This window comes from Galeopterus variegatus, unplaced genomic scaffold, assembly GCF_000696425.1.
Source record: "Galeopterus variegatus unplaced genomic scaffold, G_variegatus-3.0.2 Scaffold482, whole genome shotgun sequence".
NCBI classification, from domain to species: Eukaryota; Metazoa; Chordata; class Mammalia; order Dermoptera; family Cynocephalidae; genus Galeopterus; species Galeopterus variegatus.
Window position 1 is genome coordinate 204,266 of NW_007726593.1, and position 20,132 is coordinate 224,397.

At 35.6% G+C, this 20,132-nt stretch overlaps 1 protein-coding gene across 1 annotated transcript in view; it reads left to right on the forward strand.

The window, feature by feature from the left end:
• The window catches only part of LOC103587716 (ryanodine receptor 2-like), a gene marked incomplete at its 5' end in the record, with an annotated part of 226,133 nt that overhangs the window by 184,513 nt on the left and 21,488 nt on the right, over positions 1-20,132 (forward strand). The window contains 2 exons of the mRNA XM_008569236.1: positions 3,707-3,790; positions 18,809-18,968. Coding sequence (XP_008567458.1) covers positions 3,707-3,790; positions 18,809-18,968 — 244 coding nt within the window. The remainder of the gene's footprint in view (positions 1-3,706; positions 3,791-18,808; positions 18,969-20,132) is intronic.

The window sequence follows — 20,132 nt, forward strand, 5'->3', positions numbered from 1 at the left end:
ATGTAAAATGGTGCCACCACATTGGAAAATAGTTTGGGAGTTTTTAAAGAGGTTAAACATAAGTTTTCTATACAGCCTACCAATTCTACTCCTTTGTATCTACCAAAGAGAAATAAAAGCATATGTCCATGCGAAGACTTGCACATGAAGGTTCACAGAAGCATAATACATAGTATCCGCACACTGGAAGCTGCAAATGTCCATCCACTAATGAATGGATGAACGAAATGTGGTATAGACTTACTATAGGATATTATTCAGTAATAAAAGGAAACAAACTACTGATATACACTATAACAACATTGATAAACCTAAAAATATCACACTATGTGAAGGAGCCAGATGCAACAGACACCATGCTGTAGGTTTTCCATTTCTGTGAAATGTCCAGAAAATGTCCATCACCTGATGGGGTGATGGAAGTGTCCTAACACTGGATTGTGGTTGTAGTCACACAACTCTATAAATTTAACAAAAGTGGAAATAATAATAAATCAGATATACTTTAAAAAGTGTATCTTTTTTTTTTTTTCCTTTTTGTCTTTTTTTTTCATGACTGGTAACGGGATTGCAACCCTCAGTGTCACGCCCATACTGCGACCGGCAATGGGATCGCAACCCTCAGTGTTGCGCCCGCACCACGCTCAACCAGTGAGCGGACCGGTCTCTATATGGGATCCGAACCCTTGGCGGGAGCGCCACCGCGCTCCCAAGCACTGCACTCTACCAAGTGCACCACTGGGCTGGCCCTAAAAAGTGTATCTTCTACCTAACAACTTCTGATTATACTTTTCTCAGGCATAGACCTCAGTGGCTCCTAGACCATCTACATAAGTGTGATTCCCTCAGCGTGGTATTTGAGGACCTCACTTCATATACTAATCAGGGTTCTCCATAGAAACAGAACCAACAGGATGTCTGTATGCACGTGTGCGCACACACACGCACACACACGCACACACACACACACCGTACTTCAAAAAGTTTGTGGAAAAATATGATTAAGTGATAATGAGTCTTTCCATGAACTATTTGAAGTAGCCTCTCTCTCTCTCCTCTCGCTCTCTCTCTCCCCCTTTCTAATATATATATGTATGTATGCATTTTAAGGAATTGGTTCACACAGTTGCACTAACTTGACAAGTCTGTAACACGGTGGGATAGGCCAGCAGGCTGAAGATACAGGGAAGAGTTGCACTGACTCTCTCTCAGAAGCTCTTAAGAATAACATTAACTAGCTGAATCTTCCATGATTCAGGCCTGTTTTTGATTTCAGCATACCACGTGACTGTCTCAGTGTGGACTCACATTAACTGCATTCATGAAGTGTGATGCTAAGGTACTAATTTGCAGTGATAGTACTTCCAATTGTCTTACACACCAAAATACTCGTGAGTGGGCCACATTTGCTGCCTGTTTTTACAGATCAGCTTGGGATGATACATTATAATCAGAAGATTTCTTGATGGGCCTCTCCTCATAGGTTTAATAGCCTGAATTTAAGATAAATCCAAATATTACTGTCAACTTCGAGTTCCCACGGAGCTGGGCTATCTATATCTATATTCATCTAAATAGATATCTGTCTAATCTATCTGTATGGATATCTATCTATACATTCATCTACACACACATTTTAAAAATGTTGTAGAGGATAAGTATATATGGGTTTTAGGTACTTCCCACACCCTACTGGAACTGACCAGATCTTAGAAATTCTGTGATCCAAAAAGGATATACCATTTTATCTTATTCTGTTGAGACAGGAGAAACCACTCATTGTTGTGGCTGTTAGAGACAAGTTGTTCTATATGTGCCTGGAGGACTTTAAAGGTTGAACTCTAAATGTGAGTGGTAAGAATACTTCTTGGAAAAATCAAGAACAGGTCATTCAGAGGAGGAAGAAATATAGGAAATCTAAAAAATGGATAAACAGTTTCTGGCAAATTTAGACCCCAAAATGTTATGCAAAAATGAGAATTTTCTAGATTAGAAAGTCCACAAGTCGATTCGAAATAATATTGGAGATTTAGTATATGATAAAGGTGGTATTTCAAATTATTGGGAAAAGATGGATTATTCATTAAATATCTTTGATGGAACTGAGTATTCATCTGGAAAAAAAAATAAAGTTAAATCCTACCGCAAGCCATATAGCCTCCCCCCACCCTCCACCCATAAACAAAAAGCATAATACATTTCTCTTAAAATGATTTTAAGTATAGGTGAATCTCTTTCTAAATATCACATATAACCCAGAAACCTTCAAAAAAGACAGAAAAAGTCAGTTATATAAAAACATTTAAAACTGAATAGAAAGAACATCATAAAGAAAGTAAAAAGACAAAAAGAAAAATATTTGCAACTCATTATCTCAGACATTATTTGAAGAGCTTTTATTTATTTATTTTTTAAATTTATTTATTTATTTTTTTGTCTTCTTTTTTTTTTTCCATGTCCGGCAACGGATCGCAACCCTCAGTGTTGCCCCCGTACCGGACCGGGGACCGGCAACGGGATTGCAACCCTCAGCGTCGCCCCCATGCCTCGCTCAGCCAGTGAGCGGGAACCGGTCTGTATATGGGATCCGAACCCTCGGACGGGAGCACTGCCGCGCTTCCCAAGCGGCGCACTATCCAGTGCGCCACCGGGCCGGCCCTGAAGAGCTTTAAAAATGCCACAACAAAAACCAGATTTAGTGTCAAAGCAGGCAAAGAATATTTTCACAGGAAAAAGGAAGTACAGACATATCTTAAACACTTATAAGAAAAATGCAAATTAAAACTATCACGAGATACCGTTTGAAACTTACTGACAGAAGTCAAGCAGTGTGGTCATCTGTGCTGGTAAAGGTGTGAGAAGCCGGCAGTGTCATACATTGCTGATGGGAATGTAAATTATTACCAACTCTATAGATATTGACAATATTTGTCTAGCATTAAAATATGCATACCCTCTGACCCAGTAATTTCACATCTAGGAATTTACCCTAAGATGTAGGTATTACTACATGTATTAAATATATGAGCCTATTCACTGCAGAATTGTTTATAATAGCAAAAGGTTGGAAATAGCCTTGAAGACAATGAACAGGGAATTGATTAAAAAGATCATGACACTTCCAGCTAATGGAACACTTAAGAACTATTAAAAAGGTAAACCAGTTTTTTATGAAAGGACAGTGATATCAATTGTATTGTATTGTAGAGTAAAAATAGAAAATTACAGAGAAATGTCTCCTGTGTATACCTATTGGTATAAAAGGTAAAAGCAACAACACACACTCATCATTCGAGGGTTCTTCAAAAGGTTTGTGGAAAAATAGAATTAGAAGATAATATGAATCTTTCCATGAACCTTTTGAAATGCCGTCATATTTGCTTTAGTGTATCCATAGACTCTCCAACAGGGTATACAAGTATTGGTAGCAATCTGTGCCTTTGGGGAAGGAAACATACTTAGAAGGAAGGGGTTGAAGGGAACCTTACTTTTCAATGTATTCCTTTTTGTGCTATTTCGATTTTCAGTGTCTTCCCCCTGATTAGAATGTAAATTATAAATAAATTTCCCTTTTGCTTTAAAAACAAAAGACTTATGCTGTGCTTTCAGGATGGAATGTTATATCTCATTTCCATCACTATCATTTTGGGCTATTCTGGACATAGGGAAGGGATTGTTGCAGCTTATCTTTGGTTTTGTTTTCCAGGACGTTGTTGGCATTAGGATGTCATGTGGGTATATCAGATGAACATGCTGAAGAAAAGGTGAAAAAAATGAAGCTACCCAAGAAGTAAGTTGAAAGACTAAGCAGTATCAAATAATCTGTGCATAGATTTAGTGCAACCAAATTACTCTTGACAGGTACACTTAAGCTATAAAATTCAAATTCAGAAATTTAAACTAGCTGAATTAATTACTTTCGGAGCTACATCAAGTCTATGGTGAGTCAGCAGTCTGTATCATGTCGCCAAGAGAAGAAACAAAGCTCAGAATATATTTGGGAGTGTGTTATAAAGAGTATGTTATTTTTTTCAGTTTGTATGTGTATGTGCACACAAATGTGTTCTTATTTCTAACTGATCATATATATACAACTTTCCACTTTCCACCAAAAAAATTGGTTATAATTTTATCTGCTTTTGCAAAGAAAATGTATTTGAGTAATAATTATGAAGTCAGTATTATTATCCCCATTTGAAGATGAGATAACCGAGACAGATACATGCTATAGTGGTTTTGCCTGCTGTGCTATGACCATTTAACTTCTTAAAACCTCAGCTTTCTCATCTGCTAATAGGCATTAATAATACCTAGTTCATAGGAAAGTTGTAGATATTAAATAAGTGCTCAATAAATAATAGCTGTTTCGTGTCATTATTATTTCCTGATTTATTTGAATTTGAGTACTCAAGCCACTTGTCTGAGGCCTAAAGATTGTAAATAGCAGGCCTGGAAATGAGTTAAATAATATCATTAGATGAAAACAAAGTAGCCACCCCATAATCTCCATCAGTCACCCCAGGACTTCAGTTACTCCAGATAAATATAAAACCCAAGTAAAAATCATGTGCTTGCTATGCAAATGCAGATTCAAGCAAGCTCTGGTTCATCAGTCTCCGTTTTTATTAAGGTATTCCATAAAAGAATTTACAAAAACCGTATATTACTTTGCACATTTTTAGGTTCTAAACTTTTTCTGGAAAAGTTTGAACAGTTGCAAAGGATGTGACTTTATAATACATTTCACATGTTTACATTTTGAATTGGCGTTTTGCATCAGTTTTTAATGTATGTAATAAAAGCAGATCCACAGTGATTAGATATATCTATCATCTATTCAAAAGCTATGTGAAAATGTTGTTGATAAGTGGGCATTTTACATTATTTCATTTTTCTCTTTGAACTGTATTCCCAATCCATTTCTCTCACAGTGTATTATGCTTTTAAACAATATTTTTATGCTTGGCAGTCTTTGATTAAAATGAGTATCTAATTTTTAATTGTTTTTGTTTTCTGTGATTATAGTCATTATGTGACTTTTTTCTTCTGAGTTATCATTATAATTGCTTTTAGTATACAAGTGCTCAAAGCAACAAATTAATTTTTGATAAAAATTAGTATAAAAGTAAGTTTTTATTGGAAATAGCTTATGGTAAGATGGATTCAGCTATTGTTCTAATTATATCATGTATCCAGGTATAAATATTATTTATTGATAGAAACAGACAGGTTATAGGATCATTTGCATTCTTTGTTCACATAAATAAGTGAATTTTGTTATGAAGATCCTTCAGTTCAGTGAACCAAAAATCATGGTTATTTATTATGTAAAATTATGTTTAAATATCTCTAATGTCTTTGTTCAATTTTTTGAAAGTAAAAATATTGTAAACCACCTAACTTGTAAAAGAATTCATTTTCCTCATTGAAGTCATTCATTCTCAATTTTTTGAGATGTAAACCAAAAAGACATTATTAAGTCTAAAAAAAAAAATTAAAAAAAACCCCACAAAAAATAACAAACTAGTAGTTATACCTGTTACATTTTCACTTAGAGGGATAAGAAAATGAAAACGTTAATTTTATATTACCTTTGACAGCATAACATATTTAATAAATTATGTTTATTGTGTTCTGTGTGTGTGTGCACATGTGATCAAAGCCTTGGGATACAAATTAGCTTATTTTATTTATGAAATTTATATATCGTAAAACCTAGTGGGTAAAGCCAATTTGCACTGTCAAAACAATCAGCTACAGCAGAATTACCTTTTGTCAGAAAAAGTCTGGCTTCCTTTTTCTGTTAAAAGAAATGGGTTAATACATGTCCCTGTAACAACCATCTCTATTTTCATTTCCAGTTCTAAGATAGATAGATAGATAGATAGGGCACATGGTTTACATGTTTGTCTCATTGAGGAATTAAGGTCCTTTGCTTTTGGTATTTTTTAATTGATATCTTTTCTTTGTATTGCTCTCAATAGCTATGCATTATGTGAGAGTAGGTGGGGGAAGAGGAAAAGGTGAGACCATTAAATGAACTGTACTCATATTTGTTGACCCTGTCATGAGATATTATTTGTCATGAGATATTATTTTATTCTTATGCTATTGGCAAAGCTTAAGGAATCTTGATATTAACAAGTATCAATATGGTTACAGATCAGCACAAGTCTAAAATATTGGAGTGTTTTTATAACAACTTTAAAAGCAACTTGCCATCATTGTGTAAAATTTAAGATGTGTACACCTTGTTACCCAAGGTAACAATTCCACTCCTAGAGATATGCCCTAGAGAAAGTCTGCACCACCAAACAGACAAACTGTTGTAATAGCAACATTATTTGTAATAGCAAAAAATAGGGGGAGGTTAAAGGGAGTGGTGAGAGTATTACTCAATACTAAAATGGGTTAAATAGATATAGTCTAATAGTAAAATGAATGATTTAAAGTTATAAATGAAATCATAGATAACACTAAAGAGTAATGATGAGGGTGGAAAAAAACATCCCACAAGGCAATATAAATTATAAAACTGTTTTATGAGGCTCAAAAACAAGTAAAACTAAAAGATACATATTTTTAGAGGTTTATGCTTATTTGATAAGAATGATTTTTAAATAATCAGTGTATTCATAATTCTAGATAGTAATTATCTTTGGGATGGAATATAGACGGGTATAGGATGGGGAGGAGCACACAGATAGCTGCAGTGGTCTTAGTCATGTTCTAATTCTTAACTTGGTCGTGGATCGGTCGAATACATTTCATTATAATGTACTGAAGCATATTCTTCTGTAGTTACTTTATAGTTGTTTTTAAAAATAAAAAATATGATGACAGATATAAATCCAAAAGTATCATTAATTACAACAAAGGTAAATGGATTCAGTTCTTCGAGTGAAAGACAAAGACTGTCAAACTAGATTCAAAAATATAACTCATGGTATATATAGCCCCCCCAAATAAAACCCAACTATAGGAGACACATCAAGAACTTTAGCACATAGAAAAGTTGAAAAATGAGAACATGATATACTAAACAATGTCACACAAAAGGAAACTGATGCAGCTTCCTTTTATCAATTTTCCTGTATGAGACAAAATAGCTCTTAAAGCAAAACTAATATTAGGAAAAGAAGGTCACCATATAAAGGATCAAAAAAACAAGCATTATTGTATAACTACTCATGTATGCACCAAGTAAAACACCTTCAAAAATCAATAAAGCAAAATATTAATGGATTTTTAAAAAGAAATAAGCAAATGTACAATCATAGTGATAGATCATAATACAACTCTCAGAAACTGATAATGTGTAACATAAATAATAATAAAGATTAATAAAAATACAAAACCATGCAACTTAAAAGTTTGACATATATAGAACACTGCATGGATGGAATACTTTTAAAATTAAATATCCTTTAGAACATAAGGACTGATTTAATAAAGATTATATTCAGTGAATCACAAGGAATAACAGCAAAGAATCATATAAAGTCATGAAATATTTAGAAATTTTAAAACATACTTCTAAATAGTTTATGGATCAAACATGTCTTCATGGAAATTTATTTGTTTGTTTAAAACTCTTAGTTTATTTCAAATTTAAAAAGAGAATACATATTTCTTGATCTTACGAAGTGAATCTCTCTTTTTTTCATGTATTTTCCCTTATACATTAATAAATGGGTGAATCAAAACCAAATTTATTTTATTATTTTAATTTTTGTTTTTGTTTATTTTTTTAATCGGCTAATAAAAAATGCATATATTTATGGTGTACAACATGGTGTTTTGAAATATGTATACATTGTGGAATGGCTAAATCACGCTAATTAATATAGCCATCACCTCACATACTTACTATTTTTTGTGATGAGAAATCTACTCTCTTAGCAGTTTTCAAATATACAATATATTGTTATTAACTATAGTCACCATGTTGTAAAGTAGATCTCCTGAACTTATTTATTATGGAAATTTAAAAACAATAATGAGACAGGAAAATACTTCATGATAAGACATATGAGTTGCATATATAAAGTAGTACTTTGAGAAAGTAAAAGGAAAAAAAAAAAATAAGAACAGAAACTAATGAATTTGGTGGGTGTGGAATGAAATATAAACGCCAATGAGACCAAAAGCATGTTTTAAAAGCCTTATAAGCAGGAACAAAAAAATCCTCTGAGGAGATTTACAAAGGAAAAAACAAAGATTTCTTTTAGCAATCTTAGAAATATTTGCAGTAGAGATTGAAAAATGCAATAAATGTATGTCAAAATTTTCTAAAGGTAAATGGTATTGATAATTGCGTAGAATAATATCAAAACTGACCCAAGAAGAGAGAAAACGTGACTAGGTCTGGAACTATTAAAGTAATTGAATTAATAGTGTAATTACTTTGAAGACCCAGACAAAAGAGGACCAGCAGGGATCCCCCTGCGTGGGTCTATTCAGGGTGCTTCACCTTCAGGGGTCAACTGCTTCAATGATACAACCATGTTTGAAACTTTAAGAGTTTTAGTACTTACAGACCCTGGGGGTTACAGGGCAAGCCTAGAGCCTCCCCCCACCCCATCCACACACATACACGGAGGTCAGGGAGCTCAGACAGGGAGAGAGAAGAGAGCATGGCAGCTACCTGTATAAACCGGGGAAAAGTGTGTGGGTCACATCAAATTCCCACCTTAAGGATTCCTTCAAAGGGAGCAACAGGAAAGCTGGGAGCCTGCTGGGCTGGAAAGGTGTTTCTAAATTCTTATCACTGGCCGTGGGCTTTGGCCATTGTGGTGTGGTATAGTATTGGAAACTGTGTCAAGGGTGACTGAGACCTGCTTCTGGTATGAGAAAATTAAACTTATATTTAAAAATGGATGCTGAGGCAACATAAAATTATAAGCATTCACTACAAGGCCAACATCAACCAATAATCTATAAGGTAAAATCCCCCAATTTTTCCTTTAAGATTCAGGAGTGAGAGCATGTAAGCCACTACTACCTGATGTATTCAATATAGCCAATGCCATGAGACAAACAAAAAAGCATGAGAATTGGAAAGGAACATAAATATTCATCAATAGCAGGTAATATTATTGTATAGAAATCTCAGGAGGATTCACAGAATTATTACTAACAATATTGCTAGATCAATATCTTTTAAAATACCATTTATATATTATTTAAAAATGGCATTAAAAAAAAGTAAAAAAGAAATCTCTAAGTTAGATGGGAAACCTAGGAAAAATCTAACAAAAGAGGTGTAAGACCCCTGTGGCTAGTGCTTCGATTTAATTAGAGAACTTCAGAGAGTGTCTAAATAAACAGGGGAAGATTATGTTCATGCATGGTAAGACAAATATAATATTTCTCCCCAAATTAAAGTTAATGCTATTCTTGTCACCCTCCCAGTGGAGGTTTGCAAGCAGTTTGATAAGCTAATTCCAAAGCACATATGGAATTGCAGAGGCCCAAGTATAGCCAACAGTCTTTTGCAGAAGATTAACTTGCTCTGCTAGATATCAAGACTTACCATACAGCTCTGGTAATTAAGGTGGTGTTATGATGGTATAGAGATGGACAAATTGAGACAAAGAGAACCCCAAAATAATAATACACATGCATATGTGGAAATCTGATATATGCCCAAGTTCTCATTACAGTTAAGTGGGAAAATGATAGACCATTCAATCAATGGTAATCAAATAATTGATTAGCAAAATGAAAAAATGTTAGATCTCTACCCTACACTATACACAAACATGTGCAGGTTAATTCAGGATCTAAATGCACAAAACTAAAAACATTCTGGGGACAACAGAGTGGAATATCTTCATGACCTTGGGGTGGGGAAGGATTTTTTTAAAATCAGGAAAAGCACAAACCCTCACTTCATTTAAGTCTTTGCTCAAATATAACCTCCTTTGAGAGGTCTTTCCTAAAGTAGCAAACTGTAAACAACTTAAATGCCCATCGACTTAAGAATTTAAAAGTAATTTTTATAGATTCATTTCACGGAATGTGTTAGAGTAGTTGAAATGAATTAACTATACAATATGTGTATCCATAGGATGGACCTCAAAAACATTACCTTGAGCAAGAAAAAAAGCACTATATCAAAAAGATAAATGCCGTGTAATAACATTTAAGGTTTAGGAACGTGAAATGCAATTCTACGTGTAATTTATAGAGCCAAATATATGTAACCTATTGGTGATTTTAAAGGTTCATCCTTCTGAACTGGTTGTATGGATGCACAGGCCAGTGATATCTAGACGGACTGATAAAAGTGTTAGACATCAAAGATTAGAAATTACGTCTTAGTTTTTCTTAAAAGAAATTATTTAAGCAAAATATTTATGATGTTCACATGAAGATTAATTTGGGGTTAAAAGCTTGCTAAGAACTGATAGCTACGGATTTTTACCAAGTTTACCTCTGCCAATTCTAGGTTTGACCCACTTACTTTCCTTTGCTCAAAGTATATCTTTTCTGAATGCAGAGTTTTTATATGGTTCACAAGTGCCTTTAAAATTGCTTTTGTGTAGCTGCTCGAAACCTGGTAGATTTCCACATACAGCCCCTGGGCTGTGATCTGTAAAAGAGCAACATTGTAGCATCATAACATGGTCGCTGCTGTCTCCTTTGCATATATTGATAAGCAGTCAAGTTTAGTATATTAATTGGAATTAAATGCTACATTCCCTATTCGAAAATAGACAATTTGGGTATTAGTTTTTTTTCTCTGATACATAGTACATACCATTTGACTAAAAATTCTTAAGGACTTTCATAGAATGTATGATTCATGGTAGTTCTGTACTCATTTCTCCCTGTTCCGTCTTCTCTCTCTCCTCTCAAAACAAACATGCCAGCAGGGAAGAGTACAACACATTATTGTCTATTCTTAAATTCATAAATCTTCCCACATTTGTTGTAATTAAACTCTTGACCCACTGCACGGTTTGGTGAGCATTGAGTCAATTAGTACAGGAATAAGGAAAAACGCAGCTGAGAAGGAACTGCTGCAAGAGCTTGTGGTCTTCAATATTTAATACACTGAGTAACTGAGATTTTTTATAGGTTGTAGATTTAAATGAAAATGAAATCTCTGTCTGAATATTGATGCCATTTATTTAAACTTTCCTTTAGCACTTACCTGTTATTAAATCAACACAAAACACGTGGCAAAAGCTGGTTGCCTGTCTATATTATTGAGAGATGAGAGGTAGCGTTGGGTTATGAGAAAAGCACATTAGAATTGCCCGAGAGGTTTTCAAAACTGGTGCTAGATTTCCTGCCCTTCCTCAGCACCTCCATACCCCTGAAGCTGTAAAGCTACTGCTTGTGATGGGAAGCGGAGTATTTGGTATCTCTTAGGCATATTAGGGCAGATAAAAAGCTGAGAATTGTATTCTTGATGCATGTATGTGTATATAAATTTAAAACGATATTCTGAAATGAATGCTTAGGTAGATGCTGAATGTGTATCCATATGTATATTATATATATAGACACAAGCACCCACACACAATTCAGCATATATAAATATTTACCTACATGAAAAATTGTATTACAAGTATAGTTGGATCTTTTTGTAATGATATGAGGTACTGTAAATGTGAAGAAAAAAAAACTTTATGCACTCTTTTTATGTGTAGTGGGTAAATCCACAGGCCACAGATTTTAAAATGCACTAAAATGTAATGTTTTTCATTTTCTCTGACTGGGCTAAATTTCAGATTTAAACCCAATGGGACTTGCAGCCAGAATGCAGCCTGATAGTTGGAACTTGATCCTAGGCTGTTTGGGGCAAACTCTATTAAATCTATGTTTACTGTATCTATCTTCACCTTTATGTCCTGATTCCAGTGTCATCTTCTCAAAGCTGTTTTCCTCAACCTCTAAAATTGTACCCTACTTAAAACTGTTCTTCCTCCTGTCACCCTCTGCTACATTACTTTTCCTCCACATTACTTATGTCTTCTAACATTTATATTTATTTGATTTATTACCTGATTCCGCATCAGAACATAATTTCTATAAAGATATAGATTTTTTGGTTCATATTATTCAATAATCTATCACTAGTTTTTTGATAGAGCCTGAAAACATTCTGCTGCTGAATGGATATTTGGTAGTGAATTTTAATTCAAGGTTTATACCCTGGGGCTGCATATGTTCTGGGGCACTCGTCTGATGGGGAGGGCTTTCGATCTTTGATTTAAAATTTTTTTTTTCCTTTTTGTCTTTTTTCGTGTCCGGCAATGGATCGCAACCCTCAGTGTCGCGCCCGTACCGGACCGGGACCGGCAACGGGATCGCAACCCTCGGTGTTGCGTCCGCACCTCACTCAGCCAGTGAGCGGGAACTGGTCTGTATGTGGGATCCGAACCCTCAGTGGGAGTGCCGCTGCGCTCCCAAGCGGCGCACTGTAGCAGTGTGCCACCGGGCCGGCCCTGATTTAAAATTTTAAAATACAGTCATGGGTCACTTAATGACAGAGATACATTCGACCGGCAACGGATCGCAACCCTCAGTGTCGCACCTGTACTGGACCGGGACCGGCAACGGGATCGCAACCCTCGGTGTTGCGTCCGCACCTCACTCAGCCAGTGAGCGGGAACTGGTCTGTATGTGGGATCCGAACCCTCAGTGGGAGTGCCGCTGCGCTCCCAAGCGGCGCACTGTAGCAGTGTGCCACCGGGCCGGCCCTGATTTAAAATTTTAAAATACAGTCATGGGTCACTTAATGACAGAGATACATTCTGAGAAATGTGTCCTTCGGTAATTTTGTCATTGTGCAATCATCATAGCGTGTACTTACACAAGCCTAGGTAGTATAGCCTACTATACCCCTAAAGCTTTATGGTATAACCATTATAATCTTACTCCAAAGACATTATGTGGCAGACACATAACCGTATCTTTGAAAATTCAGTGTGGAGACAAAGCTCCTTAGCAAAGGGCATTCTCATTGGAGTTTGCTCTCATGGCTCCATATGGGATGTGTGTTTCCTGACTGATCTTGGGTCCACAGGTTGGGAGCCCTCCTCGTCTCTCTGAGTCATGCTCTTCTCTGTGCTTCATGCAGGCCTCTGCAGAGAGTGCTGGAGAGCTGGGAATGCTCTCTGAAAGCTCGGGGATACGGTCCTCAGGTGGAGGAAGAAGGAAGAGGTGCGTCAGCCCTGTCAGCCTAGACTTGGCTTGTCCCTGTGTCTGTACTGTGTGAGGGTTTGGTGTGCCAAATTATAGGACCTGGCCATTTTCCTGGATACAATCTGGGAAGCAAGACAAGTTCACCTTTGTTCTGGGAAGTATCTGGGGGCACCTGGGCAGAGGATGGGATGTGCTTACTTTCCTTGGAGTTTCCCCTCCTCTAGGCTCTGGAACTTTTACCCTCTCTTAGACTAGACTGCATTCTTCATCTGTCCTCCTTTCTGTCCCAAGGCATAAGGACTTTGTTCTTTCGGTTTTCAAAAGCAGAGCAGAGCTTTTGAAATCACAAGGCCCTTTTCTAAAGACTTTTGTTTCTACGTTTAATTTTCAAAGATACAGTTATGTGCCTGCCACATACCGTTTTGATCAAAGATGGAGTAAGATATAATGGCTAGACCATATAGCCTAGGGGTGTAGTAAGCTATACCACCTAGGCTGTGTAAGTACACTGTGATGTTTCCACAATGACGAAGTCACCTACGGATGCATTTCTCAGAAGGCATCTCCATCATTAAGACCCATGACTGTATTTTAAAATCTAAAAAGGAAGAACAGCTTTTTTTTCCTCTCTGTAGTTCTTGAAATGACCCTTTCTTGGGCAGTGGATTCCTCATGGTTATGTTTCAAAGGAACTGAGAAGTGCAGCAAGGTCTTAAAGTAAAAAGGAATTGGGGGGGGGGTACACCCACAGGGCACATCGGCATATTACATGCTTATTTCTTTAAAAAGTGAAATAGAAGAAATAGTACCCTTGTTCTTTTCCTTCTCATTTCTACATTGAAATTAATTCTTCTGTATTTGTTTTCTGGAGAATAGTTTTTGAATATTCTCTATACCCTTTCTGTGAAAATGTCAGCCCAGTATTCATTTCTAGTAGATGTGCTTCCAGCAAAACTTATTCTGAATATCTCTAGTGTGCAGTCATCTGAGATTTTCCCATTTGTTCCAAGGTACTTGAAGGGCTGATTTGGTTTTGAAATTTACAGCTAACATTCACTGAACTTGGACATCATCTTTTAGTGTTTACCTTACATCTTTCACAACATAATGATCTCTCAGCTTCATTTAACTTGATTCATACCAAACAAGTAAGCTTAGGCAGTGGGGGTGGCTGGAAGAAAATGAAAAGCTTGCTGCTTAGTGTTTTTGGTATTCTGCCATGGTTTTTTTGCACCACTTCAATTGACCCTTTGGTGGTATTATACTGAGCACTTTTTCAAACGCTCGTTTAGAATACCTGCCTAAGAAAAACATGGGTCAGATGGGAATGAAGCACACAACTGAATTGCTGCTTAACATGACAGTTCATCAGTGGGCCAAGTGCTATCAGTTTTTTTGTTTACATCTTTGGTAATTTGATGCACATGGAACTGGCTGTTTGCCAGGTTCTTTTGTTTTGCTTTGTTTTGTTTCCAGAGGTATTTAAAAAAGAAATTTTACTATAAGAAAACTGAAGCCCGGACTGTTGAGATATTTTATTACACTCACTGTTGTTTTTGTTTCATTTTATTAGATTATATAGTTGTCAAAATAAAACAAAGAGCTACAAAAGAATTTTGACGCTTTGGAAAGTGAACGTATTGAATGTATTTAATTCCATATGTATTCTTCCGGAGCTGGTTTTGTAGGATGATCGACAGCACAGAGACTTTGCATATTAAAGTAAGGGAGTAAGAGCTATACCTACTCAACAAATAGATTGGAGGAGAGAGATCTCTATTGGCTGATTCTGGCAGAATTTTTCCAGGAAGTTCGAGAAGGTAGAATGTAACACGTAAGACATCTTTAATATGAGGTATACATATTTTGTATTAATATAATTAATAATGATATGACTTTTTCCTACTTTGGGGGCTATGAAAAATGAAATACTACCATTCGCAGCAACATGGATGGACTTAGAGAAAATTATATTAAGTGAAATAAGCCAGGCACAGAAAGAGAAATACCGCATATTCTCACTTATTTATGGGAGCTAATAAAAATAAATAAATAAATATACAAACAAACAAACGGAGAGGACACAACAATTCCTTGAACTTGTTAGGACAAGTGAACGGATACGATGTTGATGGGAAGGAGGGGGGAAGAAGTCTTTCCTTTTTTTCTTTTAAATGTCCAGAAATAAATCTGAAACTTGAAATGATTTAGCTTTCAAGATTCATGTGGATCACATTTTATTCAAAAGGCTTTGTTTTTTGTTCTTTATTAACCACAAGAAGATAATAATTCATATTAGCAATAGATTGACCTTTGTGTACCTAACGTAAGATGAAATGGACATTATTTGCTAAACTACATTTATTTATTTTTAAAAATATCTCAATTGATGTAGTGATTTGATTCTTAGTTCCTTTGTTATGAGGTACTACCCACAGAAAAATGGTTTTATAAATCATTGTTGATACCATGAATTCATATTGTTGAAGCATTTATTATGTCAGCAGTTTTATCAAATATGGTCTGTTGACGTCTGAATTTCAAAGATATTTGTATTTATTTTTGCTGTATAAGATGTTTTGAAGTAGAACAGAGGTAGAAATAAAAAGTTCAGGTGAAGTGGGAGTGTGTAACTTTATTTTGGATGGGGCGATTGGCCATTGAAAAGAACCACTTTAAGCTTCAAATCTTTTCTTGCACTGGGTTATACAGAAAAGCAAATAAAATAAATTGTAATCTACATCTGAAAATGAGTGTGAACTAATCATTGTGTTACTTCAAATAAACAGATGCAAATGCATGAGTTTTCATTGCAATCACAAATTAAACCAACTCTAGAAGAAATCCTATATAGGATAAGGAAAGCTTAGAAAATAAAGAGAAACAATTATGTCAGTCTTATCCAGCTTTACACATTAATAGAACTTGTCTATAATTGTTCATTTAGAAGGACCTCCTTCCCGTACTCTACCTTTCAAAAATACCTCCCCATTCCATGAGATATTTCTGAAGAGCCTACTATTATAATCAGTTGCTGGGAGGATATTTCCTCTTTGAGAAGGCACATACCCCTCCTCAAGGTAGCATACTCTACCTTTCAAAAATACCTCCCCATTCCATGAGATATTTCTGAAGAGCCTACTATTATGATCAGTTGCTGGGAGGATATTTCCTCTTTGAGAAGGCACATACCCCTCCTCAAGGTAGCGTTGGCTCTGATCCATGATGCATATGTTCATATTGAAACTTTATCATCTCTGTGTCCTCTGTGACAGCTCAATGGGATCAATGCTATAGGAAAGTGGGAGAAAGAAGAGGGTTGTGTGCTACTGTGTGTTGGGTGTCTGTGGGCCAGTTGGGGGAGTGAGAAGTTAGCAGTGGGGTGGGGGAGGACGAAAGACTGGCCTCTTTGTCGTGGCTCCTAAGGCTGCCTCCCGCAAATAGGGTTAAACTTGAAAATCAGACCTTGCTACTTTGATCACCTGTCCGTGCATTTGAAATGTACTGGGAGCTCTTTCTTGAAGAAAATATTTTCTGAGTGAGAACTTGTATATATGGCTGTGCTTCCAGTTTACAGATTTTTCTGTTGATTTAAACACAAGAATTCCATAAAATACAATGATTATAGTTATGAGTGGTTTAAAAATCTCGTGGCTTTTTAAAATAAAAAACAAAGAAAAGCTATTGTTAATTGTGCATACATACGGAGTTCTTATTTAAAATGGAGTGCAAGTTCATATTTGTAAATTTAGCTTATGAATGTAAATTCAATGACATAAGGCAGTAATTACCCATGATTTTTGCAATCTAATCTATTAAAAAATTTCTAAAACGTTTGTCTGTAAATAAGTTATTTATAAAATGTGGGATGTTTTATAATGAAATGAGAGTAATTAAGGTAAAACCAATTTTATTCAACCTTTAAAAATTACTTATTACTGTAATACATTGATGCATTTGACAGATTTTTATTGACTGCCTACTATGTATTGGTCGGTAGCATAGGTGCTGGGGATTGCTGCGAATGAAGTGGATCACAAGGAGCTGCCTTGTTATGATGCCAGCCACAGCCCAGATTAATGACAAGGAGAAAGAGGATTTATAGTTCTATTTTAAAGAGTATTTTCTCACATGTTCTGATAATTAATTTTTTTTACTTAGCATAATTATCTAGTGAATTTTTTCTTCATTTACATAAAAGGAGAATCTTTTAGATGAAGATGCATGTATATTTATATTAATTTGTTAGATAAAATTAATTTTTCAAAAACCATTTATCAAAAGGCTACTATCTGCTGGAAACTGTTTTAAGTATAATGGCAGTTAGAAAAGTTGATCAGAAACAGATCAGGACCTCAATATAGTGTTGATTATTTGGAAAAATAACAATGTCAGAAGAATGAAAGAGAAGCAGTTGTGAAATAGACTTGTGCCAGTCTCAGTTAAACAGAATGAAACAATGGGGTGTGTCTGTGTGAAGCCGGGCAGTACTATTGCCCTTCTATATACGTGTTGAAAATTTAATATTTTCAATTTTATATTTCTTCCAAAAGATTAAAACTTATATCTGTTTTAGTACCTTATCTCTCCAGCTCAGAATATGGAAGTAGTCTCTGGTAAGAGTTCCTTGAACTCCAGGGAAATAAAATGTAATCATATTTGAGATGATTATATAGCTGAGATTTTCTCTACTTCCTCGCTTCTGTCTTATTTAGAGGGTTCCTAAATAATGTAACTAGAAATGGCAGTAGGGAAATAAATTACAAATGCATTAAAATATCCCTGTAGAATAAGGAATGGATAGTATCTGAAAGGATACACTGATTTATAAAATAAATATTACATTAATATAACATTTAAAAGATGAGAAAAAAAAAACAAGGACTTTAAAGGAAGAGAAATCCATCAGATGTTTTAGTAGATACCCAATATTTTGATTAAGACTATACAAAAGCCTAGAGTAATGGGAACACAAACAATGATAGGTCCTTCTCATCTTTGAGAGAGAGGTAAGTTGTCTCATTTCTGTTTTATCAGTGTAAAAAAAAAAAAGTCAAGATCACTTAGGTTTTCCACCTAATCAGTTATTAGCTGAAGTGACAGGGGTCCAGGCTTGCTGACAGGTACTCTGCCAGTAGTTACCACTGTGGTTTATGGAACCACTGGAATTAGGTGGGGCCATAGAAAGACTATCATAGGTATTTTATGAAAGAGCCAGCGATATATTTCTTTGTCTTTGCTTTGTAGTTACCAGCTGACAAGTGGATANAAAAAAAAACAAGGACTTTAAAGGAAGAGAAATCCATCAGATGTTTTAGTAGATACCCAATATTTTGATTTAGACTATACAAAAGCCTAGAGTAATGGGAACACAAACAATGATAGGTCCTTCTCATCTTTGAGAGAGAGGTAAGTTGTCTCATTTCTGTTTTATCAGTGTAAAAAAAAAAAAGTCAAGATCACTTAGGTTTTCCACCTAATCAGTTATTAGCTGAAGTGACAGGGGTCCAGGCTTGCTGACAGGTACTCTGCCAGTAGTTACCACTGTGGTTTATGGAACCACTGGAATTAGGTGGGGCCATAGAAAGACTATCATAGGTATTTTATGAAAGAGCCAGCGATATATTTCTTTGTCTTTGCTTTGTAGTTACCAGCTGACAAGTGGATACAAGCCTGCACCAATGGACCTGAGCTTTATAAAACTCACCCCGTCTCAAGAAGCAATGGTGGACAAGTTGGCAGAAAATGCTCACAACGTGTGGGCTCGGGATCGAATCCGGCAGGGCTGGACTTATGGCATCCAGCAGGTGCATGGAAATTTATTCCACAGCACACGGTCTCAGATTGACTTAAATGGGAATTAGCATAATTTATAAAAGGAGAGATTAAATAATGACTGTTTAAAACTCATGTCATGTAGATATTTTAGTGAACTGTCACATGTATACTAAAGTACCTTTTTAGTGTTGGACTCCAGAAATTAGATGACCTTAGCTCTGGGTGTTATCGTGAAAGATGCATATTAGGTTCACAGTGAATATTACTACAATGGTGATTTATGACATGATTTATTGGCATTTCTCTCTCTCCGATTATAATCTAGGAGAAACCTTTTGAAATATGTAACGATTGAGATAGAATAATAAAACAGTTCCACAATTTTTTATTCACAACCCTTGGGGCAAGGTGAATTTCAGAATTAGAGTTTTTTGTGCTTTTCAGAATGGTCATATGAAGATATGCTACATGTTACATAACAACCTTGGTAAGGCAGCAAACTGTAAATTTCTATTAATTTAGCACAATGTAGGCATGACAATACCAAGAGGGATAAATAAAGACTATAAACAGCCTCACATCAGTTGAGATCAAGTTTTACCACCAAGTTTTTGTTGCAGATGATTTTAACTGCAGGTGTTGGTAGGTGTTCAGGTAATCAGGATTAGGTATTCAGTACAAATTTGCTGGAGGGAGGAAAGAAAGAAGAGACAACAGTCTTCTTCCTTCTGTCTACCCGAGCAACCCTGTCCACCTCCATAGTTGTTTTGTTTTGTTTTGTTTATGTATTTATTCATTTTTGAGAAGGTGTGGGGACATCCACAGCTTCTCAATTCCTCTTTATGCCAAAGTCCATTAAGAATTGATGATGCTTCTTGAAATATGGAGACTTTGGCAAATACTATAGTAGAGTCTCAGTGAGCAAGTGGAAAGAAGTAATTTCCTAAGTGGCAATGCACTAAGTGCTTTTAGGAGTTAACGCAAATGCCTTCCCTGAAAGTAGATTTTGCACCCACTCTAAAATTAGGCCTCCTTCTGCCAAAATAGCAAAATAGCATGTCCTCACACTTTGCCGGCAACATTTTAACTACATTTTAAATTTGGAGACTTTTATATGATAGAAAAATTATGCGTTTGGTAGTCATTTCAGTACTCCTGGTATTGCCTGGTTTCATTGGTTGATGGAGTCAACC